The 25,515-nt window shown below is 46.7% G+C and overlaps 1 protein-coding gene across 2 annotated transcripts; it reads left to right on the top strand.

Moving 5' to 3' along the window:
* tulp4a (TUB like protein 4a) lies at positions 1 to 25,149 on the top strand. 2 transcript variants are annotated; one of them, XM_076013608.1, is made up of 14 exons: positions 1 to 155; positions 1,916 to 2,779; positions 10,119 to 10,247; positions 10,522 to 10,683; positions 10,992 to 11,172; positions 12,862 to 12,969; positions 13,328 to 13,494; positions 14,989 to 15,213; positions 15,371 to 15,605; positions 16,158 to 16,302; positions 17,295 to 17,466; positions 17,584 to 17,677; positions 17,791 to 21,239; positions 22,282 to 25,149. In XM_076013608.1, exons 2-14 carry the CDS (start codon positions 2,528 to 2,530, stop codon positions 22,396 to 22,398), a joined length of 5,436 nt encoding a protein of 1,811 aa, XP_075869723.1. In that variant the 5' UTR covers positions 1 to 155; positions 1,916 to 2,527; the 3' UTR covers positions 22,399 to 25,149. The 2 variants fall into 2 exon arrangements, with proteins under 2 accessions (XP_075869723.1, XP_075869724.1); XM_076013609.1 differs by having other exon boundaries at positions 17,322 to 17,466.
* Positions 25,150 to 25,515: the final 366 nt, after the last annotated feature.

A 25,515-nucleotide genomic window follows, 5' to 3' on the forward strand; every position in this document is an offset into this window, starting at 1 on the left:
TCCATGACGTCACACCGTTGTCGTTGGGGCCCTGGCAGTGTACGGGAGCAGCGAACTGCAGCTAGGCAGAGGAGGAAGCAGCAGAAGCAGCAACAGCAGAGCCGAGGGAAGAGCCCCACTGGCCGCCGATGTTCCCCCGGTTCACGTGACGACAGGTATGATATCACTCTTTCGCTTATTTCCCCCTCCTCCTCCACATCGCAGCTCCGAAAGTGACGTTTGATAAAGAAATATTTGGATAAAACAAACAGCTAATTCACTAGCCGTGGTGTGTTAGCGACGAGTGCCAGCGGCGGATACACGGAGCCAGTCTCCGCCGCCGCCGCCGACGGTGGTACTGGTGCTTGAGCTTCACCTCCTCCCTAGCTCCTCTGCTAGCCACTGTTGAATCTCATTTGGCTGCTCTTTCGTGGATGGGATGCCACCGGCAGGCGTCGTCAGCTGTATTCCCGACACGGCCGCCGTTTGCGGACAAAGAGAATTCCCAACAAGCGAACGTACATCCCACTGTTGACTTCTTCTCGCTCTTCGCTTGCCTCCTATACCCAGTTAGCCCGAGCTAGCAGGTAGCTCACTTTGATGGCTTTTGGGCTACTTGGCAATTAGGTTTTTAGTGTTAGTGATGCTAATATCCCAACGCTTTTTTTTTTTATAACGTTGGTGGCTTCTGTCGCCTCAAGTTTATCGCAGGTGCTGTCAATGTCACACGCTACGGTTTTATTGAAAAATTTCGCGCATCACATTTATATTTGCGAGAGTGGCATCCGATTTAATCTCGATTACATCCCCATACAACAGCTGTTCCCAGGATGCGTGTTGTTTTCCGTCAACGGTTTCTCGCGATTGTTTTGCCTCCACCGGAGGTCAACACGGAGGGCGTTGATGAATTTTCTCTTTTTGGGGAAAAAAAAGAACATCGAATTACACGAGCTTTTATCGAAATTGTTGCTCTCGTGTTTTTCTCGCCAGTGTGTCTTCAACTCGCGAATTGCTGTGAAGCGCTCGCCGCGAGAGGCCGCTGTTAATGTGGTTAATCAGTAAAAATAAAAAAAATCGTGAATGTATGGTAACATTGCGGCATCTTGTGCGAACGACTGTGTCTCTGAAATCATCCGGTTATTGTTCCAAAAGACTGATTGCCCCCAAGAGATGTAAATGAAGCGGTGCACGAGCATTAGCAACAAGTTCAGTGGTGTCAAACCCGAATATACAGAATGTCAAACTGGGACAAAGTCTCGGTCAAACGTTGATATTTATTCAACAACAACAAAAAAAAAATCTTCCTCCAGATATATTTGTGAAGCTTTTTATATGGAGCCAAACAACCTGAATATGGAGCAAGCAGAACTTAGTACTGCACAATAAATAACGTCATATTGCACACATGCAAAATCGAATTTCAAATTCAAAAAACACATGAAAATAAATAAAATGTAAATAAAAATGGTATGCCTCTTTTCTTCATTTGCAGCCTTCTGATTTAAATTTCAACAGTGACCCTTTCCCACAGGATAATAATACATTTAAAAATAAAACAGCAACAATAAACCAATGAACTAATAATAATAATAATAATAATAATATCCTTCAATGGATGTCTGTTAATGAAATTAGTCAGCCAGAATACCCGCAAGTTATTCTGGGGTTTGTAGTATTAGAAGTACAGCAGCTCTAGTAGTGATTTTGTATTGGCCTCGAGGGCCAAATATAACAACAATGCGGGCCAAATTGGGTCTGCAAACCAGAGATTGACACCTATAATCAAGATGTTTTTGTTTTTCTACCCGGTTTGAACGTGCCACCACTCGTCCCTGTGCTCATCGCACTCTCCTGGGGTGTTGCTGTCCAACGTGTGTCCGGTTTGCGTTCGTCCTTCTCCCTTCATTAAACCCCCTCCTCTGTTTACACCCACCAGACCTTCATGGGATACCCGAGGCGTGCTGAAGAGGCAGGGTGGCTGACGTGATGACGTCGCTGGGAGAAGCAGCAGCGGCTCTCCAGCAGGCTGACAGCTGATGGAGCGGAGTCCCTGTCGGTCGCCGCCTCTCAAACGCTCGTGCATGGCACCCGGTGGAATGAGGAAGACGCGCGGCTCCGGAATGGCACGTTGATCTGGACGCATCTGGAAACTGGGAACGCTGGGGACGAGCTAAATGGAAAGGACGAGTTACCTATTTATTCCGCTACACACTATTCGTCGCAGTTTGTAGATGCAGTGGATTTCTGAGTCATTTTCCCGGCTTCAAAAGCCGTCGTAAAACATGACCTGAAGTGTGCCTTCCACCAAAGAAAGCTCGCTTTTCACGGCTGTCAGACCTTTTCACCGATTCTCACGTCGCAAGATTGAAATTGCCACGATAGCAGAGAAAGGACAAGCGTTGGTATTATGTGCCGTTGCCGCCGCCGTCACACACCCGACACTGAACCTGCGACCTCAGTCAAGGAGAGAAGGAAACCCTAGCAACTCAGACGCCCTCTGAAGAGACCCGACCTTCTCTGGGTGCGCATCATCTGGAGATCCGTGGAGATGTACGCAGCTGTGGAGCATGGGCCGGTACTCTGCAGCGACTCCAACATCCTGTGTCTGTCGTGGAAGGGCCGCGTGCCCAAGAGCGAGAAGGAGAAGCCAGTGTGCCGCAAGCGATACTACGAGGAAGGCTGGCTTGCCACCGGCAACGGCAGAGGCGTCGTGGGCGTCACGTTCACGTCGAGCCACTGCAGGAGGGACCGGGCCACGCCGCAGAGAGTCAACTTTAACCTCAGAGGACACAACAGCGAGGTGAGACGCAAATCTCTGAAAAGTAACAGTTGATTTGCATCCATTTCAGTGATATTGCTAATGCGGCCCCGTTTATTTGCTTCATGAAAAAAGAGCAAATGTTTTAAAAAGGTGGTGAAAAAAAGAAGGAAACATACTAAAATAGCTCACAGTTGCTGTAAAATAGTTGTTTAACTGCACTGACTGAGCTCTTGAATTTTATTCACATCCATTACCTGCAGAGCCATACAGTACATTGGTTTTGGTCCGTTAATTCTCATGATAATTTATTATTGATCCCACTTACTCCTCGGGTAAAGGCGAATGCAAATGAGCTCTCTTTTTTTTTTTTAAATAACTATTTGCACCCTGGTTGCACATAACGACCGAGGATGACACCATCAGCACTTTTCCAGTCCCTCGTTCTCTGACCCTTGTGCAAGGTAAGGTGCAGGCCAGTGTCCCCGAGGCTGTTAGTGGTGATTCAAAAAGGTGTTTTGCACACAGTGATTTGTAAATACGTTGGGGTTTTTTTCTCTCTGGTTTGTTTTATTACAGCCATAATGTCATGTGTTGCATGTACCACCGTGTTCCCCGACTTAACCAACGATGGAAAACCAGGTTGTAGCTGCTCTCTCTCAATTTGATTCAATCAAAGCTTCCATTTTAATTGGGCAGCCGTGGCTCAGTTGGGAGAGTGGGTCGCAAATTGACGATCAAAGGGTTGGAGGTTCAACTCCAACTCTCCACATGTTTGAAGTGTCCTTGGGCAAGACACTGAACCCTAAATTGCTCCCATTCGGACTGACAGCGCCTTGCATGGCAGCAGCCACCCCTTGGTGTCTGAGTGAGTGCACACAGGTTGCAGCAGTTCCCCACTGGAGCGAGATGCTGTGTCAGCAGGCTGAGGAGAAAGTGAATGGAGTCCAACAAGGAGTGCTGCGAAATTGTCATTAAGCTTTGCCCAGCTACTGATGCTGTTCAGAGTACCCCTGTCTCCGTTTTACTACCCATAGTGCACCACTTCAATAGAAAATCAATTCAATAAAATTTGAGTTTTAAAAAAAGAAACTTTTAGCAACATAGTTTTCGGAGTGAAACCGACAGGCTTAGGTGTTGGTTTCAGCCCAGTTACTGTAATTGATCCGATGGGCTTGATGATATCTATTGTGTTCACACCCTGACGCGGTTTCAGGTTCAGCTCGGGAGTGCGTTATACTAAAAATAAACCACCCAGGCTTGCGGAGAAAATAAATCAAAAAGAACCCGAAAGAAAAACTTTCTTCAACATCCTGGTGCTATTTTTACTGTTTTCCGAGCGGTGCCTCGTGCCCTTGCAGATCAGCCTTGTCAGTTCTGTCGAGCTCAAGTACACTTGAAAGTAGACGGAGGCGGGGGGAAAAAAAGTTTGGCGTCTTTATATGTGACTGCTTCTGATGCTATGGACCGACGCCCCCTGTGGGATATGCATGGGAAAAAGAACACTGCTTGTGACAATCTGCTTCTTTTCCCATTGCGGCGCGCCCAGACGCTGAGTTGAGCGAGCAGATCGTCACTGGGAGTCCATTTGTTTTCACTGAGAGCTAAACGCCCTCGACAGGTTTGACAATGAATGTGACTTTGTTGACACGGGCGCGTCAAAGGATTTGGGAAAACTGTCTTTTGCAATCTTGTCACAACGGCTCGCTGCGCCGCGTCTCCCGTCGTAGTCTGTGTGAGAGAATCGGATCCTTTTCTTCTATTTAAGACCCTCTCCACTCAAAATATATTACCCCCTCTCGCGCATGCCCTAAACTGCACTCTGCTGCCATCCGTCTCCCTGGAGTTTGTCACCAAGGTTGGAAAGAATTCTGTCATTTTTGTCGCTAATATGAGCCCTCATCCTCTCCCTCTGAGCTTTGGTAGCGCACAGACTGTTCTTGGTGATTAATGCAAAAATGTATAGAGACATACAGGGGGGGGGGGGGATCTTCACCCTTCCATCGTTTTGTGGAGGTTACTTGTTGTCGGGACACGAGTTTCCACCTGTTGGCATCCCCCTCTGAAACCAGATCCAAACTCTTAGTCAAGGCTTAACAAATGTCTGAGGCCCTAATCCACAGAGGAAAGGTGACCCTGGGGCACCGGCTCATATTTACAACTTCGCCATCGTGGCTCAACTCGAACCGCTGCCCGTTTGTGGCCGCTTGGGCAAGATGCTTTCAGTCAAAAAAAAAAGAATGGATTATTTTTTTTTTTCCAAAATGAAAGCAATATTTCTGAAAATTTCGACTAAGTACAATTACTATTTGCTGTGTGTTTCCACTGAACGGTGTGAAGCGCATTAGCCGCAATTCTCGTAAAATCTCGCGGGACGTTTGCTTTTGTTCGTTTACGTTTCTTTGCTGTCAAAAATGGTTATGTTTTTCTCTTTGATTACTCGTAAAAAAAATGTTCCGTCTCCACTTCTATCCAAACGTAATGCGGCATTTTCACTCAAAGTGAACTGGTCATGTGACCCTGTACGTCACGTCCAGTGACGTGTAAATGCAAAGACAGTGTCTCCATGTCACTTTGGCGATATACTGCTACATCCATACGTCTGAAAAACCACCTCATGAGGGGAACTGCCAATTGGTCCAACCTTCCATGAGGGTGTCGTCCGACTAATGGGTGGCCGGACTTATGGGAGGTGGGACCAATGCCATGCTTCCCTCATGAGAATGTAAGAAGCTTTTAGCAATATTTGAGAGGCTTTTCGAAGTTTAGGTGTTCCCATTACCATTTTTTTTTTGCTAACATTTAGGTTTTGCTTAGGGGTAATGGAAACGCAGGGAATGCTAAATGTTATGCCAGGAAACTCGTGATGTTTGAAGGAAACAACAGCCCATGGCATCTTCTCTTTCCCGCACAACAAATCATTGGTTCATTTGCTGAATTTGCACAGGTAGCCAGTTTTCTTGCCTCTCTCGCTTCTTCTTTTTTTTTCAATCACGACCCGAGTGCTCACACAGTGTCCGCACCCCCTCAACTTGTTTAATTGCCTCGGCCGTACCCTCCTCCGCTCCTGCAGCTCTCCATCCCTCCCCTCAGCTCCGCAATTATCTCCTCCACGGGGCCTCCAGACATTGGAGTACCCTCCGCCTCCGCCGCCGCCGCCGTCTTATCTGACCCCTCAGCATCAGAAACCTCGCTCGGGATTTGGGATTACACGACCCATTCACTGCATTAAAATTGTCTCACCAAATGTGCTTAGCGGGAGAGGGCTTTGGTGTGCTAATCCGTGCCAGGGGAGGACATGTTGCATAACACAGAGGTCCCACACTTCCTCTGATTCAGGTGCACATGTCTTGTTTGCTTGAAATCATCCTATGCAGTGCACTCTTTGCTCAGACTGCCAGGAATTAGATTTTTGGAAGCGCCTGCGCTCGCTTCACTTGCTTTTAAATGTTTTTTCTATTTTGAGGACAAACCTCAAATTTAAAATAGACTTCGGTTGACTGATTTTTGTGTGTGTGTGTGTGTGTGTGTGTGTGTGTGTGTGTGTGTGTGTGTGTGTGTGTGTGTGTGTGTGTGTGTGTGTGTGTGTGTGTGTGTGTGTGTGTGTGTGTGTGTGTGTGTGTGTGTGTGTGTGTTGCTTGCTTGCTTAGTGGTCCGTAGAGGATGTTTTTCCCCCTTTTGTGATTATATACTTTCCCCACCCAGTTAGAGTTCTATGCTTAGTTGATTTTATTGACTGCAAACAAGAGACAATTCTGAAAAATCAAATAAGCAGACAAAAGGGTTTCCAAACTCTTAATTTTTTTTATTTTAGTTTTACTTTCTTGTCGCAGTGCATTTTGTGACACGATGAACCTGTTGTTCATGCAGTCGCTAGCAAAGGTGATCTTATCTGTCCAGCAGAGAAGTGGTGACCTCAACATGGCTTTTAAGCCTCTTTCTCTCTGCTCTCGGCTTTGGCCACCTTGGAAATGCTGAACCATTGGTGACTTGTCGTGATCCATCTGTTGGTCCAGCAGTGTTTTCACACAAGCAGAAAGAAATAACCTGGACATTTCTTTCGTTTGTTTTGGCTTTCTTTTTCAGCCTTTCTTCCTTCCGTTTACCCCAAATCTGGCAGCTGGGACCTTAAGTATGCAGGTTGCTCTGATCGATCTTGTGAGAAGCATTTTGGTGTCCCAAAAATATTTTAGATTATTATTACTTCATGTGGTTGTATATTTCGGGATCTATCGATTAAGAATTTAATCGACTAAATTAAATTAGTCGCAATTAATTGAAATTTTTTTACACGAATGGTTTATGTCATTATAACAGTGTAGTTGCAGGAAAGAGCAATTCACCTGCAGATACTGTGGTGGTCATAATGGCAGTCAACTTAAAGTAAGAGGATAAATGTTTAGGGTGTTTTTACTGTTGTCTAATGTAAAAATGGGTCACATTGGACCCTCAAATTGTGTTCCTTACACATTTTTCACTGTGAAATTCAGGTTCTCAGGAAAAATCGCAGCTTATCAATTCATCGTTAATCGATCGATAAGGTCTATCAACTAACGATTATTATATATTATTATATTATATTATATTGTGTTATATATTATTATAATTTCTACTATGTATTTACTTTGTGGTTCAAATATCCTAAATATCATCAACAAATTGCATAGATGGTGTTTTATCTTGCAGAGATTTCAATAAAAAAAAAACTTGAACTGTTATGCCATGAAATTGTGCCATCATCATCATCATCATCATCATCATCATCATCATCATGGGATCTTGCACCAGCCCATGCCCGCTCTATCCCTCAGCCCCACGTCACTGCTGTTTCATCGTTGCGTATAGTTGCGTGTCCTTGGTGCCGGCAAGTGTGTGCGCGGTGCTCCGTGGTGACACTGCAGCGCCACGGCGTCCTCTCGCTTCTTTCTGCTGACTGCAGCGCAACCTAAAACTGCCGCCTGATTCGATTTGTTCCTCTCGGCGAGGCAGCGAGGGTCAGCTTGGCTTCCGGGTCTCTAAATCCCAGCGAGAGTCCCAGAGCTGCGGCGGCGGCACAGTGGTGCCAAGTTAGCTGGGCAGAAGTTCAGAAGTTGTCAATGATCGCGAAACCTGCCAAAGGACGGAATTAAAGGGAGCCTCTAGCCTCTCCTGCCCTCACGAGGTGTTGTTGGCTGGGCACGAAATCCAACCGTCAGCCTTTAGAATTTTTTTTTTCTTCTCTCAATATGCAACAGACCCCTTCAGCTGGGTGCAAGGATTATTTGTTTAAGTGTACACATTTACACATTGAACTGAATAAAAAACATCTATTGATAAAAAATAGATAAAATGCTCAGACAAATTCAAAGCCTAGGACAGGGTTGGGCAAACTATGGCCCGGGGCCCATATGCGGCCAATTAACCTTTTTAATTTAAGTACTTTGTATCGGTAAGTGCTGAAATGCAAGTACTCGTACTCGTACTCTACTCGTTCTGTAAAAAAAAACAAACTGGTATCAGTGCATCCCTAATAATAACCTAAGCAGATTTCACCCCAGGTCCTCCATCCATTTAAATACACGCTCACGTGCCTGTCTGCCGTGACGCCTCTTGGCCCACGCCGCCGCCCCGCGGCTTGTCCCTCTGATCCCGTCTGCCTCCCATGTGACGTCTGATCTCCCACAATGCTGCGTCACTGCAAGGTGCTCAGCTGCTGCTGCTGCTGCTGCTGCTGCTGCTGCTGCTGACACCACCCGCCACCGCCACCACCACCCGCCACCACCACCAGCCCCTGGCCTCGCAGGGAGGGAGGGAGCCTGACCGGCTCGCGCTAATCTCCCCGCCCGGCGAGCTAAATTTACACAAATACAGATTATTCTCACCTCCGTGATACTGAGAGAGGAGAGGGCACGCACGCAAGACGCCGCTGCTGCTGCGTGAGGTCGAGTCGACCGACTGTGGCCGAGTGAAGTCGTAGGTGTTTGTGAAAGTGACTTCACACTGAGACTGAAGCTGCAGACAACCAACAGGACACACTTCTTGTTGTTGTTACGATTTACTATGCATTTAAGTCTATTTAAATGTATAATTATTTGATGCATAACTACACAACATTTATTTATATACATCTACATGTTGATGTATGTCATATGCGTCTTTCTGTATTTCTATGTTTGAATTACATACATAATATGTAAATATGTGTGTATACGTATATATGTGTGTATGTGTATACGTATGCATATATTGTATGTTTATGTAGGTGTATATATCTGTATGTAGTACATGTGTGTATATAGTATGTATATGTATATACATATGTATGAGTGTAGCTATATATAACATATATATAGAGACATATAATTATTATATATATATAGATTATATATTTATTTCCTGGCCATGGTCACACCTTGCTTGCTCCAGGGGCCCAGTTGGTTTTCTTCTGATTGTACAAAGCACTTTGGGTGTGATATAAGGCTTTCCAAGTAGATTGATTGATTGATTTGTTTGAGCGTTTTCCCACCCATTCCCACCAGGACCCTGTGCCGGTTGTGTGTTATTTTGAAAGGGGACGAGGAGGTGAGGATGGTGTGGTTGGGGTGGGGGGCGAGGAGGGGGCAAGAAGGGGGTATGACCCGACTTGCTGGCTTATCCAACTTTCAGTCTCTGATCGGTTTGCGAGCATAAGCCAGGGCCGTGTTGTGCATTTGAACGTGCGCGGCCCACGTGCTTGGCTCGGCAGAGAGCGTGGCAACTCCCTGCTCGGGATTATTCCTCTGAGAACAGGCTGAGTCACGCTACAGGAGAGCAAACACAGTGGAAGACCTGTGTGTGTGTGTGTGTGTGTGTGTGTGTGTGTGTGTGTGTGTGTGTGTGTGTGTGTGTGTGTGTGTGTGTGTGTGTGTGTGTGTGTGTGTGTGTGTGTGTGTGTGTGTGTGTGTGTGTGCGCGCGCGCATCACCGGGGTTCAGCGCCTGCCACGATACACTGCAGCCTGAACAGTTTACCTACAGGATGCGTCTGATGCATTGATGCAAAGTGTCTCCTGTCACTTCCCATCTTGTTGTGCTTTTTGCACGCACTGTCATTTTTGTTTTTTTTAACCAAATTAAGATGGTCCATCCAGACAGCCTTCGAGACCCGATAACGTCGGCCTCTGGTGTTCGTCTTGGTGTCATCTCAGCCCGCCTCATGTCTTCCTTGTTTTTGTCCCCTTTCAAATGTGGAAGCGACAAATCATCAGATTTATTGATATATTATTAACATATTTTCAAACATTATATATATGTATGTATGTATGTATGTATGTATGTATGTATATATATATACATACATACAAAATATCACTGTTTGTCTGTTGCTGGCTTTCATTTCTCTCTTTCAATCTCTCCGTCTGCCAGGTGGTCTTGGTTCGGTGGAATGAGCCCTTCCAGAAATTGGCCACCTGTGACACAGATGGAGGAATCTTTGTTTGGATCCAATATGAAGGTCGCTGGTCCGTGGAGTTGGTCAATGACCGTGGTGCACAGGTGAATATGATGATGATCATTTAGTCATTTTGTTGTCGTTTTTTTTTAAAGTTTTACTCGCTTTAATTACATTTGATGCTTTAAATACGACCAGGGATGTAGCTGTACCAAAATCTCAAGGACCAATCATGTCAATCAATCAAGTTTTATTTGTCTAGACCAGGCTCACAAAAACAATTTGCCTCGAAGGGCAAAGACTGAGGGAGGAAACACTTGTCTGTCTGTCACCTTTCATCACATCTCTTTTGTCGACGCTGTGTTTTTTTTAATTTAGGTGAGTGACTTCACTTGGTCCCACGATGGCACCCAGGCTCTCATCTCGTATCGCGACGGCTTCGTCTTGGTGGGGTCAGTCAGCGGGCAGAGACACTGGTCCTCCGAGATCAACCTGGAGAGTCAAATCACCTGTGGTATCTGGACCCCGGATGACCAGCAGGTAACGTTCATACCGATTAAAATTAAGTTGCGTTCTACCTCTAAGTCATGGTCATGTATTTTGAAGTAGACAAGTGGTACATGGTACTTTTTTAATTTGAAAACTGTAGTTAGCATAGACATTTTATTACGTTGGTCTACATTGCACTTTTAACTGCGATTAATCGCAGTTAACTATGAAGATTCTGCGTGCATGAGAAGGTGTGTCCCAACTTTTGACTGGTCGTGAATGTTAATTCCTCTTTAGTGTTCCAAGTTAAGTTAATGTTAAGTTACCTTTCTTTCCTTTCTTTTCTTCCCTCTCTGCAGGTGCTGTTTGGTACTGCGGACGGGCAGGTGATCGTGATGGACTGCCACGGGCGCATGCTGGCCCACATCCTTTTGCACGAGTCGGACGGCATCGTCAGCATGTCCTGGAACTTTCCCAGCTTCCAGGTGGAGGACAGCAGCGAGAGCGACACGGACTCGGACGACTCCTCCCCACCGCCAGGTGAGCAGAAACAAAACATTTTTCTAATTTTTTTTCTTCTCAATGAGTTTTTACTTTCGTGTTTTGTCATAGTTTATTTTTCTTTCGGTCCTCTTTCTCCAAGCACACACTTATTATCTTGGAACTATTACCAAGAGTGCTTTGTGAATGCCTCTCTACCTGCGTGCAGCCATCAATATGGGCAGCGTTAAAAAGCGGATCATTAACGTGACAAACATTGTGCTTGTCCTGAGAAAATAAAGTGTTTTGCAAAGAAGGAATAAAACATAAAATCAATGTTTTAATGTCTGCAAACAGCACCGGCTCTTGCAGTGACGTTGCGAAATAAACTGGTCACTTTCTGCTGCAGAAACAGTCTGTTGATCCAATCTGTCTGCATTTTTAATGGCCTTCTCCCTAAACAGATTCCCTGGAGGCCCCCTTAAAATAAGTTTTGCATCACATGAAAGCGCCAGGGCTGTATCCTTGACATTGCCTCAGTTGATTGCACGCTATTGTTAGCATTAGGGTCAGAAAGGCTTCTAACAATCTACGCACTGGGGGTGGGAAAAAGAAATTAAAAAAAAGGAAAGAGTTTCAAGGTAATAACTTCCTTCCCCGCCAGCAAAATCCCATTAAGACGGTCATTTTTCAAATTCTGTTAATCCTCCAACAGCTAATGATGTCGGCCACTCCGAATTCGGCTCCCTGCACCGACGGCCCACCAAGTCGAGTTTAATTTAGTGCAAAAATCAGATGGAGGGTTTTCTGCGCTGACGCACAGGTGTCCGGCGTGCGACTGACGTTCACCGGGCTTGCTCGCACAAAAACAAGCGGCCCACGTCGACGCAATTTCCCCTCCCCGTGCAGCTGCTGCCATCATCACGTTCGTCAGCCCACGTAATGGCCTCGTTTCCATTCGTTCTCGCCCTGTCTTCTCTGCCTCCTTTATTCCTCACGAGCTTAATTAGTCCCAGTTGCTAGGGCTGAACTGGAGAGGCTCCATCCCCCCCACCCCCCACGCACTGTCCCGCCCTCCCCGCTCACCGCGGGGCCTCGCGCCTCAGCCGAGAAGTGCTTGCATGAGCAGGAATACCGACTGGGCTCCGAGCCACCAATTAAAGCAGTCAATAATAATTGATTGGTTCCGGTCGAAATTATATCTCAAGCGGACCGGGACGGTGCCGCTTCCTGCACCTGGCCAGAACCTCTCTATCACGATCTATGATGACGACGACCTTCCGTCTCTGAATTCCACCGCGAGGATTTTTCAATAACACACCCAGAAAGCAGATTATTATATGAAAGCCTTTGAAATAGTTACTGTCAAAAAGAAATTGTATGGTTGTGTAATTTCTCTTGGTATTTGGCAGTTGGTGGACTGAAAAATGTAAAAAGGCAAACTCAAGAATGTCATTGTAAAAATATTTGAGGTTTTATTTGTTGCGCTTTGACCGAAAATAATTGTGACCGGCTTGAACAGTCAAAAACTAAAACGTTGGAGATGTGGAATTTGGCTGGCTGCACAATACTGTCTATACATAGTGTGATGGTCACACTATTATTGATTGTGTTGGTGCAAAAATACTTAAAAATGTCTGAAGCAAATGAGGTTTATGCTCTCTGGAGTCTGTACTTGGTACCATAAGTGTTTGTGTGTTTTGAATATATATATTAACGATTTATTGCATTCTCTCTCTCACTCTTCAGTGCATAACCAGAAACCACTCCTGACAGTCAGCTTCTCCTCCGGAGACATCAGCCTCATGAACAACTATGATGACCTCTCCCCCACACCCATCCGAACTGGTCTCAAAGGTGCGTTGGTGTCGGTGTTGTCTCACTAGCTTCGTTTCCATTAAATGTTTTCACAAAAGAAAAGCGATATTTCTAAAATTTCGACAAAGTACAATTGCGATTTGCAGGTTCTTCCATTGTTGAATGGTGTGAAGCGGTTTTGCGCAACTCTAGGGGCCATGGAAATGCAGTTATAGATGTGTGTGATGTCGGATTGTCTGTTTAATTGCGTATTTCCTTCTGGGGGAGAGAGGAGGGGATCATTATTTATGATTTCGTCATTATATCAATTTCTGCTTTTGCGTCGGAATCGGATGTTTGCGCGGACAGATCCAGTCAACCGCGTTCTCTCATTCTCCCCTGCACTGCACTTGGCCAGACGTGGTGGTGCAGTGGTGCTCGCAGGGTGACCTACTTGCGGTGGCAGGGATGGAAAGGGCTCTCCTCTCTGCCGACCCCTCCTGCCCCCCCTTGACCAGAAATGCCATTGTCAAGTTCTACAATGTTCGGGGGGAACACATCTATACACTGGACACACCAGCACAGGTAACCAACACGGTCGCGGCTGCAGCAGTTGTACTGCTGAATCCCGGAAACATGTCTGTAATCAGCGGGAAAATGACAGCCCTTAACGCTGCATTCTATGTAGTTTAACCTCATTGGTTGGTTAAAGGTTTATTTGAAAACCTGTGCAGAGTTTCCAGCCATCTGTGGTATATTAGTCATGTACATTTGTTTTGAATATATATATATATATTTTTTTTAATTGCATTACATCGTTGTAGTCATCAAATGTTACTTTCAAGAGCTTCAAAGAAAACTTGAAGTATGTAATATTTGGAAAATTGGCCGTGTCCTTCCCTTCCCAAGCTGGAGGAGTCTGACGCATAAATATTTAACCTTCATGCATGGCATGAATATTTTAAACGGGTGGGGGAACAGCTTTTTTTTTCTTTTTTTTTCTCAAATGTGGCCAAACTGTATGAAACTTTGTCAGCCGCTTCTCTCCCAGTTGCCCTGACGTTGCTCACCCAGCGCATACGCCAAAATAGTTTTTGACTTACGCATTAATGGGCCAATGGGGCATGAGCAGTAGTGTCACTTCCCATCATGCCTCTGTAACTCACAGGATGTATTTGGCCGATCAGAACGATTCTGGAGAACGTCACTTGCAGACACGTCAGGACGCAGCCAATCAGAACGAGCTGAGTCACACCAGCACGTACGACATTGTGTCACGCTGGGAATTAACTCTTTTTTGGTGATTTTCTGGCCTGTCACTGAACAATTGATAGAAAGATTTACTATAAATCGCATTTGAGGTCACTGTTGTCCTGTCGTCCGTTTTAAAGGCGCTAATTTTTGTATTGCAGTCTGTGGGAAAGATGCTTTTTATGCTGCAGTACCTCGAACGGCCACTGGGGAAAATCGGGGCGCCACCATATTGGCAGTCCGCTATCCAGTTCTTATGATATGTTGCTCTCTTCATGACACAGACGCAGGTCGGTTCTTTAAAACGGACATATAAATCAACATAAAGTGCATCGTGAGAAAAACAAAGGTAACCAAAAAAATGGCGCTAGGCGCGAACGTCGAAATGCACAGAGAAATGAATGACCTCGTTGGGCTGCCTGTCATGAACAGAGGTTGAATACTGGAAAATCCTTTTCCTAAGCTTCTCTTTAGCCTTCTGTGTGAGCTGCAGAGGTTTAAATATACTAAGTACAGCAACTTCACAAGAGAGAAAGTACTATCACTGCACCTCAGTAAAGCTATCATGTGGTTTACAGCGGTGTGCGCCACCCAAAATCTTTCCCCTCACAACAAAATAAAGGACTTTGGTTCCTTATTGTGTTTTAACATCCAATGAATTAACCGTAACAGGAGATCATATTTCTAACCTTACATCAATTATTTATTTATTACGCTGCATGAAATTCTAAAAGCTTATTTATGTGACTAATCTTATCCTTATTACAGAACATTTGTAGAACAGCATTTACACAGTACATCCGTGTTTTCTCTCCGTCACACTCGCAGCGACCCATAACCACACTGTGCTGGGGCCACCGCGACTCTCGCCTCTTCCTGGCGTGCGGCCCGGCCCTGTACGTGGTGCGGGTGGAGCACCGCGTCACCAGCCTACAGCTCCTCTGCCAGCAGGGCATCGCCACCGCAGTCAAGGAAGAGAAGGACGTCGCCAAGCTCACCATGCCTTCCCGCCTCTGCTCTTACGTCACGACTGCTTTTATCCCCACCATCAAGGTAACGCCGATGCTGGTGGTCCGCTCGCTGAAAATGTCACCTGCTATAACAGAGATAACAGTTTGACGCGTCGCTTGTATTCGCCCCCGGGCGAACTGTTTGGAGTCCGTGACCGGTTCTCAACTCGCATCGCGAGCTCACGTTTCTGCCCTTTCAGCCGCCCATCCCAGATCCCAACAACATGCGAGACTTTGTGAGCTACCCGACGGCCGGAAATGAGCGTCTGCACTGCACCATGAAGCGCACCGAGGACAACCCCGAGATCGGGAGCCCCTGCTACACCCTGTACCTGGAGTACCTGGGTGGCCTGGTGCCCATTCTCAAAGGCCGACGCATCAGTAAACTGCGTCCCGAGTTTGTCATCATGGATCCCAAGACGGACGGGAAAACTGGTAAAAAAAAAAAAAAAAAATTAAAAAACAAGCTTGGTTGACTCGCGGAGAACCGCAGTGTTGTGTTTGTCCAGGACTTTTTTTTTCCTCTCACTTCTTGAGTTGGTTCTTGGAAAATGTTTAGTCACGCGGCGCAGACTTGGCCTTTGTTAATTAAAAGCAGCTTAATGGGGTCTCTGATGGCCTGTGGCGCTCCTCATAAATCAGGCCGCACCCCCCTCCTCCACAAAGTGATAAATGAAACCAGCCGTGAACAGCACCTGCCCAAACACAAATGAGTTTGTCATGCAGATGAGCTTGACGCAAACTACAGCGATATTTGGTCACACGCAATGAATTGTTACAGGATACCTAAAGGCTTTTTTGCCTGATGCTGACCCTCCCAAATTAAGAACATTATGTTTTGTATAATGACAGTTAGAGATTTGGTAGATCAAGCTGCGTAATAAGAAATTGCCAGTCAAGAGTAAATGTTTACTTTCAAAATTAGACGTTTTTAGTGCTTCGCCTACTAAAATGTACATTTTTGCTTTCTTTTTTCACCATCTACAGATGAAATATATGGGAACAGTCTGATTTCTGCCATGATCGACAGCTGCAACTGCTCAGACTCCAGTGATATTGAGTTGAGCGATGACTGGGTTGGAAAGAAATCTCCAAAGATATCGAGAGGCAGCAAATCCCCTAAACTGCCCAGGTAACCAACACCAACTCCTGCATGCTACTGTGTGCACGACTACAAATATTGTTTCTTTGCTTCTAAAGTTTCAAAACCAGATCGAGATCATCGATCCTCAAATGAGTCAATTTACGTTTTCACAAATTTCAGTCAGGCTAAGAACCCCTCTGCCAATTTGATCCAGATCTTTGTCACTGAACTAACGACGCATATATATTTTTGCCAGACGAAGCATTACGTATCATCCATAATTCTGGATGTTATCTGATTAATTATTGCACAACCATGGCTCACTGCTCCCTTCAATTTGGTGTTTTACAAGTTGCATTTACCTTCTTAAAAACTGAATAGCAGAAGAGAGAGAAAAAAAACTCTTGTTTCAACATTATGCAGTCATATCTTTCCAATTTTCAGATCTTTCTCATCCCAGCCTCACGCCACACCACAACTTATTTCAAGAAAACTCCTGATGCACAGAAAGCTGCATATTGACATATTAAGCCCACAGGTTGCAGCCTTTCCACAGTTCCACAGTTCATATACTTGAAGGTGATCTCAAATAACAGAGCAAACATCTTACAAAGCAACAAGGGCCCCACCTTGTCACTTTGTGGAATCACGGAGATCAGATTTCCAGGATATTCTTGTAGAAAAGGGGAGCAAACCATAAAGAGGAGCAAAGTGTGACTGACACTGATTGTCTTTTCCCCCCCTTTTTTGTTATTAGTGTCCGTTTAGTACAGAGTGATGTATTTCTTTTGGCTGGGTCTGTTGCGCTGTCAGAGCCTGTGGTCGACGATCTTTGCTTAGCATCGCACCATTGACTTTTGACTGTCGTGTCTGTGCACATCTTAATGTGATTTCTGTGGCGACCGCTCGGGCAGCTCATATCTTTCCAGCGCTTGATTAACCTTTTGCGCCAGTCACGTGGAAATGTTCTACACTTGATTCGTATCACTGCATGCCTAAACCTCCTTGTTTTCTTTTTCCGTTTGCCGCCTTCTCTGTAGAGACTTAGTTTGTCCCTTTACCAACAGGATTAACATTGACCCCAGAAAATCACCTAAACTGTCTCGTGCAACGCAAGAGATCTCCAGGTCACCGCGGTTGCCTATACGGAAGCCGTCGATTGGGTCACCCAGTCTCACACGGAGGGAATTTCCTTTAGATGACATCAATCAGGTAAACGTTGAAGAAAACACCTGCATCAGTTTTGCGGTTTAGCTTTTCTATCCCCTGAGCATCAGTATTTGCAGGTTAAGCAACACTTTCTGAACGTGAGTGTTTTTTATCTTTCAGCAAAATTACCTTGCTCAGGTCACATCTAATATTTGGGGCACAAAGTTCAAGATTGTGGGACTGGCCACATTCCTGCCCACCAATCTTGGCGCAGGTAACAGGAAACCTTGACGATTTCACATCTAAATGGCCAAATGAAAATAATATCACCTTCCTAATTGTTTTTGTTTTATGTTTCATTCTTCCCATCCTTCTCCTCTCGCTCAGTTATCTACAAGACAAGCCTCCTCCATCTGCAACCCAGACAGATGACCATCTACCTCCCAGAGGTGCGCAAGATCTCCATGGACTACATCAACATGCCCGTCTTCGGCCCCAACGTCTTCAGCGAGGACGAAGACGATCTGCCTGTCACAGGCCCTGCTGGTGGTGCGGACGACAACCCGCCCTGCACTGTCAACATCCCCATTGCCCCCATCCACAGTCCCGCCCAGGCCATGTCCCCCGCTCAAAGTATTGGCCTGGTCCAGTCGCTCTTAGCCAATCAAAATGTCCAGCTGGATGTCCTCACAAATTCAACAGCAAACCCTCAAGGGGCTTCTGCCAGCGGGTCAGACCAAAGCCAAGATACCATCTTAACTGCCCAGTATACTGTTCCCACCAGATACTCAAGTCCCGGTCAGGTCATCTTTGGGGGGCTAGAAATGGGTCGCCTAATGGTGGGACCGCCACACCCTCATCATCCTTCACAACAGCAACAACAACAACAACAACAACAGCAGCAACCGCTCCCGAGTCACCAACAGCAGCAACATCAACAACAATTCCAGCACCAACAGCAGCAGATCATGCAACAGCAACATTTACAGCAGCAGCAGCAGCTGCAACAGCAGCACATTCAGCAACAGCAGCAGCACATTCAGCAACAGCTTCAGCATCTCCAGCAGCAACATCAGCTGCAGCAGCACATACAGCAGCAGCAGCAGCAGCAGCTGCAGCAGCACATACAGCAGCAGCAGCAGCAGCATCAACAACTTCAGCAGCACCTGCAGCAGCAAATGCACCACCAACAGCAGCAGCAGATGCAACAGATGCAACAGCAGCAGCAGATGCAACAGCAGCAGCAGCACCACCATCAGCTGCAGCAGCTTCAAATCCAGATCCCCGCTGCCTCGTCCATGGGTCAGACCTCAGGCGCTGCTGCCGTGCACCTGCTCCAGCCAGGAGCCCTGCAGATACAGATCCCACACACGCCCGCCGACCTAGTGGTCGAGAGGGCGATGGGGGGGGAACACGAACACTTGCTGAAAATCAAATCCCCTCGGCCGGCTCCACAGCTGGCCGAGGGGGACACGGTGGTGTTTGGCGCCCCTCAGGAGTTCAGCAAAATGAACCCTCCGCCCCCGTACCCGGGGACTGTGGCCGCAGCCGTGGCTGCCGCGGCCGCCGCTTCAGCTTCAGCGGCGGTAGCAGCAGCAGCAGCCGCCGCAAATGCCTCGTCCGCAACAGGAGGGGGCGCCAGTGCGGCAGCGACTCCTCCTCCGCCTCCTGGCGACTGTGGGAAGAAGGGAGAGTTTCCACTTTACCCATCAGGTCAGCAACAAGCACAGTACCCCACACCTCTGGGCTACGAGAGGATCACGACGTTTGATAGCAGCGGGAACGTGGAGGAGGTCTGTCGTCCTCGGACGCGCCTTGTGTGCAACCAGAATGTTTACACGCTCCAGGGACCTGGCAGCTCCGCCACTCTCAGGGTCACTTCCTCATCATCAGCATCGTCCTCCGCCGCCTCCTCGGCTGACAAGAAGATACAGCTGCCCTACACCTCCGCCACTCTCAATAGACTCACCGCGCCTCGCTATTCCATACCGAGCGGAGACCCACCCCCGTACCCGGACCCGGCCAATCAGAACGGTGTCGTTGGCAGGAGTTCGGGGCAGAGGCTCGACAGCAACTTGATCCACGCCACTCTCAGGAGGAACAGCAGAGAGGCCGCTCTCAAAGTATCCCAAATGCTGGAACCGCCCAGACCGCTGCCCCCCAAGGCGAAAAACAGTGCTGCACTCGCGGCATCATTCCAGCAGAGGGTGCCGACGGCGTTGTACACGTGCAGCCAGTGCAGCAGCAGCTCGAACGTCGGCGCAGCCGCCGGGAGCGCCAATGGGATTGCCGGGGGGACGATCATCAGGCAGGACTTCCCCCCTGGGAACGGGGCGCCGCACAGCACAGTCATCGTTCACTCCAACAGCGCGACCCCCCTGGTCTCCCAGTCCTCGTACAACCTGCTGAGCTCCCTCGAAGGATCGGTTGCCGCGGCCGGCGTGGGGAGCAACAGAGACCGAGCCGATTACGTGAACTCGGCGTTCACCGAGGACGAATCTCTGAACCACTCGCTGCGGCACCTGGCGCTCGGAGGAGGCGACGCGTCGGGCCTGGTCATGAAGAGGCCGCCGCCATATCAGTGGGACCCGTCCGCCACCGAAGAGGTGTGGGTCCCTCAAGAGCGGACGGCAACGCTGAATCCCAGTGGCCCCGCTGCGCCCCACAAACCCCCACCGCTCATCCTCAGCCCAGCTCAGCACTTGGATGTGTCCAGGCTGCCTTTCGTCCTCTCGCCCAAGTCCCCAACCAGCCCCAACGCTGCGTCCCTCCAGGCCGCCGGCTACCAAATCTCTCTCCAGTACCCTCCGACGACCGCCTATCCTGGAGTCCAGCTGCAAGCCATCCCAACGTCGCCGCGCCCCTGCTCCTCCCCCAAGGAGGTGGTGGCGCCGGTGCCCTTCTCGCAGCAGGACGCCACCCTTGTCCTCCCGCCGGGTTACCCCGCCAACCTGGCCAACCTAGCCTGCTGCCCCCTCCCGCCCATGTACCCCGGAGGCAGCGCCTGCGCCGGCCTTCCCATCCCCCCCATCGCCCTCCACACCCCTTGGGGAACGTACAACCCCTGCCCCCCGATGTCGAGTCCCGCAGTGCCGCTACCGCCCAAAGCCTCCCACATGGCGCTAGACAAGAATGTCCTCTCACCACCGCCGCCGCCTCCCCTGCCCCCGCTTCCCCCACCGCCACCAGCAGAGTTGCCAAGCCACGGGGTGTTGCAGGAGGCAATGGCGGAGGCCGGGGAGACGTTTCAGGAGGTGCTCTCCTTGACCGAGAGCCCCGTGCCGCAGCGGTCCGAGAAGTTCAGCAAGAAGAACCGCAAGCGCGTGGACGGGCGCCCGGAGGAGGCGAACATGCCCCCGCTGGCCGAAGGGAGCAAGTTGAAAAAAGAGGGCAGAGCGCTGGGTGACTTCAACTCGCTCATCTCCAGTCCACGGCTGGGAGGCAGGGACAAGAAGAAGCTGAAGGGCCAGAAGGAGCAGCAGCTGAAAGCCAAGAAGCTGAGCAAGGCCGCCGCCAACAGCGAGTTCCAGGACAGTTCGGAGAGCGAGCCGGAGTTGTTCATCAGCGGCGACGAGTTGCTCAACCAGTGCCAGAGCGCCAAGAAGGGCTGGAAAAGTAAGAGGAACCTGAGGGCCGCGAACGAGCTGGATGAGATGAAGTGTCGAAAGGCCAACGAGAAGGAGGACCGCGGGCTGGGCAGCCAGGGCTTTGTGTACGTGATGGCCAACAAGCAGCCACTGTGGAACGAAGCCACGCAGGTGTACCAGCTGGACTTTGGTGGGCGCGTCACACAGGAATCTGCAAAGAACTTCCAAATTGAACTGGAAGGCAGACAGGTAAGAAAGCCAGTGCTAACCTGTAGGGCTGCAATGATTCGTCGACGTAATCGATGACGTCGACAACATACATTCGTTGACGCGAAAATTGAAGCGTCGACGCGTTGACGTCGTTATTGTAAATAGTGAATGATAAAATCACACTCCAGCCGCGACATGCGCATTTGTACCGGCAGTGCAGTACTGAACGCTGTGGGTGGCAGTGTCGCTCGTTGTTTATGTCCTGTAAAAACAGAGAAGAAGAACGGCGTCTTCTCTGAAAAGGCTCAGAAACTCCTACTCAAAGTTTCTAAAGTTTAGGAATATTTCATAGAAAATGAAGCAGCGAAACACGTTGGGTGCAAAGTCTGTGAAGCTCACCTAGAGCATTCCATGCTAGCACTACGGCGATAAGCGAACACCTTTAACACCGACACCCTGGAGTCGCCGTAACATCCAGGATAGATATTTCTTGGATATTATTTAAATGACATGCTTATTTGTACTGCTGTCATGCCAGCTACGCTTCAGAAAGGCTCAGTTGCGCTATCTACACTTTAAAATTGAGTGCGCGTTTAAAACATCTCTTACGGTAAAGCGTACAAGCAAGTTTTTTTTTTTTTATTCTTATTTAAAAAAACAAAAACAAAATCAAAGTGTTTTCTGCAAACTCCACCAGATTCTTGTTCTACTAGTCCTCAACTACCTGTGTGGTGATTCTCAACTTGTTTCAATGTGGCATTTTGGAGTAGTCTGTGGCTGAAGTTAAACACCGCATGCAGTACAAAACCTACTTTTATGGAGTACAACAGTATAACACAGGTGTGCAGATTTAAGCAAGTTAGGTTAAGCAGAATTCCAAAATAGGTGGTGAAAATAAAGAAGACAATCGTGAAAAAAAATCCACAGAATATTCGCCAACAAAAATAATTGTGATTTGCAGCCCTACTTACCTGTTGCTATCCACTGATTGCACGCACCATATGCACAACAGACAACGCCTACTTATATTCTCGCCCACGGGGTTGTGTCTAAACATTCTTGTTTGCTTTTCCTTGCGCAGGTGATGCAGTTCGGCAGGATTGACGGCAATGCCTACATCCTGGATTTCCAGTATCCCTTTTCTGCTGTGCAGGCCTTCGCCGTGGCCCTCGCCAACGTTACTCAGCGCCTCAAATGAACTGATCCCCACCTGCCTTCTTATGGGTTTAAATGCAATCTGTTGAAGCGGCAGTCGTTTAATTTGAGATTAGCGGACGCGGATTTTGACGAGAGGACGAAATTTGTGTCGACGGGAGACGTGGATGGAATTATGCTGCACTGCAAAAATGCTGCCACTTTTGGATGGTGCAATAAGCGTTGGCTGGATTTCACCCAGGATACCTTCTGATCAGCCAGCTTGCAATGCACGTAGTGCCAAAGACTTGAGCTTTGGTAATCATCATGCAAACGCTGCTTAAGCCAGAGGAGACCCGCAGAGATGATACGGTCAAGGTGCAGTTTCCAATAGAAGCAGCAGTAATACTTGAAAATCACACTGTGGTGTTTTTGTTTGTTTTGTTTTTGTTTGTTTTTTCAACTTTCCCAGAGTGCACAGGTACAACTGGGCACTGAAATCCATTGCTGTACACACTTCAGTGAAAGAGTTTGCCACTTTATTATATTGCTTTTGCTTTTAGGATTTTATTAATTGAACAAATGTGGGCATAGTTTAGGGGAGCTTCTGCCATTCCTTGAGTCACTATTTCTAGGCTGGTATTAAGGCTTAGATTTATAAATTGTTTGGGAGCACTACTAAGATTTCACATTTTTTAACTGTTTTCAAAGGAGTCTCACTGTTACAAACTTGGGAGTAGTATATATACATGAGGAAATGTTTCCATTTAGTTTTCTGCGAACTTGGGATGGAAAAAAAAAAGTAATTTTTTTCCCCCCTACCAAGTGTTTTTATTTATGTTTCGTTATTTGTCTATTCAGAGACAGATTGTGCATTTTGATTGTTTTTAGTATTGAAGTTCCATAAACTTTCAACAATAGTTTTTCTGCTTTAATGCAAAGAGGGTGGCTGCGTTTAAATGTCGCTACATTTTTAGTGTAATTCAGGCAGGTGGTGTGTTCCTAAAAGCTTTGACTGACATATCTTGTACTTGGTGAAATACCTACATACGGTGACACAGCTGAGAGAAGTTGTCAAGAATTAAATTGGACAACCCAGGCATGAAGTGATGTGTCATCTGCTGTCACTTCTGTGAAGTGAGCGTGTAGCCAGGGGAAGTGTAGGCTTTCCTTGTTCTTGAAAGTCACATCAAAAAAAAAAAGAAAAAGATTAAGCAAGGTACAGGAAAATATTTTTGTATGTGTCACCTATGCCATTTCATACACTCTTCAGAAGTTCTGTAAATACATGTCACTCATATGTAAATGTTGTAAAGCGACTTTGGTGACTTTGACAATTGTCTGTTCGCACCTGTCTCCACTGTTTTAAGTGTAATTTCAGGTGTCAGTAAATCTCTAGTACTGTTAAACTCGACAAATACAACACACAGCTAAAAAAAAGGTGAGACGACATCACTGTCACTGAACGTTGAAGTCAAAACTCCAATGAAGGATGAAGCTATTAATGACCTTTTTTCGTGTTGTTAGCAAACACTGCAATTTGTCAGGCTACTTTTGTTTGTCCAATTATTAAGCTTGCAACAACAAAAAAAGCCTAAATGAGGGGGTGAATATAACCCAAGGCACACTGCAAAATCTTGTTTTAAATTAAATAAATGGCTTTTGCCATAATTGGACACATGGGAATAACGTTTAGGCTTTGAGGTACATGTGGATACGATTACCTCTTATTCGTGCCAAAATACAGCATTTCTATAAATCAATTCTTTAAAGCTGACAGAGAGGAGCTGTCATCGGGCTACAGACGATCTCTTATCTCTCTGGCCTATTGAGATTATTTCATCAACTTCTGTCTGACCTTTCCATGTGAAAACCAGATGCATGTCTGGGTGGCCGGGATAAAGTAACTGCTATGAAAAGAGGAAAAAAAAAATACTCCACTAAATATAAAAGTTGAAAAGAAATGAGCATGTCATAGAGAAAATATACATCCCTTTATCTTGTTTGTGCAATATTTTCTTAGGAAGGATAATTCTTTGTCAACACTTTTGACCATAGATTGATTCCTTTCTTTTAGTTCTGCATCTCAGTCGCTGGTCTGTACATTTTTATTTATAGGTTTGTCTCCTTAAAGAGATGATGTGTCTATACATACTGTATATTGTGGAGTTCTCTGAACATTTCTTTATGTTGATTGGGGGAAGGAGGTAAGAAGTGTAGCCCGAATTGCGAGTTTGGGGGGCGGGGGGATTGGGAGGGTTGGGAATGGCCATTTTCTTCCTGTGTTTTGTAAAATTTGCATTGGATGGAAATGATGTGAATGAAGTGCCCAGTTTAGTGTAGTCGGTAGACTAGTTGTGTAGAGTGTAATTGTCAAGTCGAGGTGTGTCTGTGTTCAACTGTGCAGTCTATCAATCCCATCAGTGTTAAATTTATTACCTTTTAGTGCGTGTGGTCATGGTCTCTTACACCTACACACACAAACACTCATCTTTCACAAAAGCTCACAGGTGTTAGCCACTGAGTTCATTATCAGAACTGCCGATGGACTTAGGACAAGGATTTTCTCTCAAACAGATTTTGTGGGATTCTGTAGATAATGTAGGATTCAACTTTTCTCTAGAAAAGTCATGTGCTTTGTATTTGTGTTAGACTTCAACAATGGAAAAAAAAAAGACACTTGAACAGAATCCAACTCTGGTCTGAACTGAACATTTATAGTGAGTGGATCGTAAAGGCATGCCTTGTAAATTATTTTATAACTGTATATGTCACATATCTTTTGATTAAAATGTCATTGTTTCGAGAAAAAAAAGTTGTGTTCTTGACTGGTGACTGCATTCATAAATGTCTGGTCGACATGGGTTATTTGTATATACAATGCGCATCTTTATCAGCGGTATGTCACTGCCCAACACTGAGCTCTCATGTGCGATGTTTGACTAGAGTATTGGCTTCCGGATTAAATCGTAACAGACAAAACAAACTGATTGGAAATGCTATGCTAAGACCAAATGAACAGTCTCTTGGTGGTTGCCGAGCTGGATGGGTGAGGATTCAGAATTGAAGTGAACCAGCTGTGCGGTGTAAATAGAGTACCTCCGAATCCAGACCCTAGCTAATTTGGTATATCCTAATGGAAATCCATACAGTTATGCATAGATAGTCAATACATAATGTT

This window comes from Nelusetta ayraudi, unplaced genomic scaffold (genome assembly GCF_046127955.1).
Source record: "Nelusetta ayraudi isolate G7.1 ecotype Tasmania unplaced genomic scaffold, CSIRO-AGI_Nayr_v1 ptg000151l, whole genome shotgun sequence".
NCBI classification, from domain to species: domain Eukaryota; kingdom Metazoa; phylum Chordata; class Actinopteri; order Tetraodontiformes; family Monacanthidae; genus Nelusetta; species Nelusetta ayraudi.

Excerpts from the sequence above, each read along its gene's own strand:
- tulp4a (XM_076013608.1), top strand. The coding sequence starts at position 2,528 with ATGTACGCAGCTGTGGAGCATGGGCCGGTACTCTGCAGCGACTCCAAC. Across the intron at positions 12,970-13,327 it reads CATCCGAACTGGTCTCAAAG|ACGTGGTGGTGCAGTGGTGC; the intron begins GTGCGTTGGTGT and ends GCACTTGGCCAG. Across the intron at positions 17,678-17,790 it reads GCCCACCAATCTTGGCGCAG|TTATCTACAAGACAAGCCTC; the intron begins GTAACAGGAAAC and ends CCTCTCGCTCAG.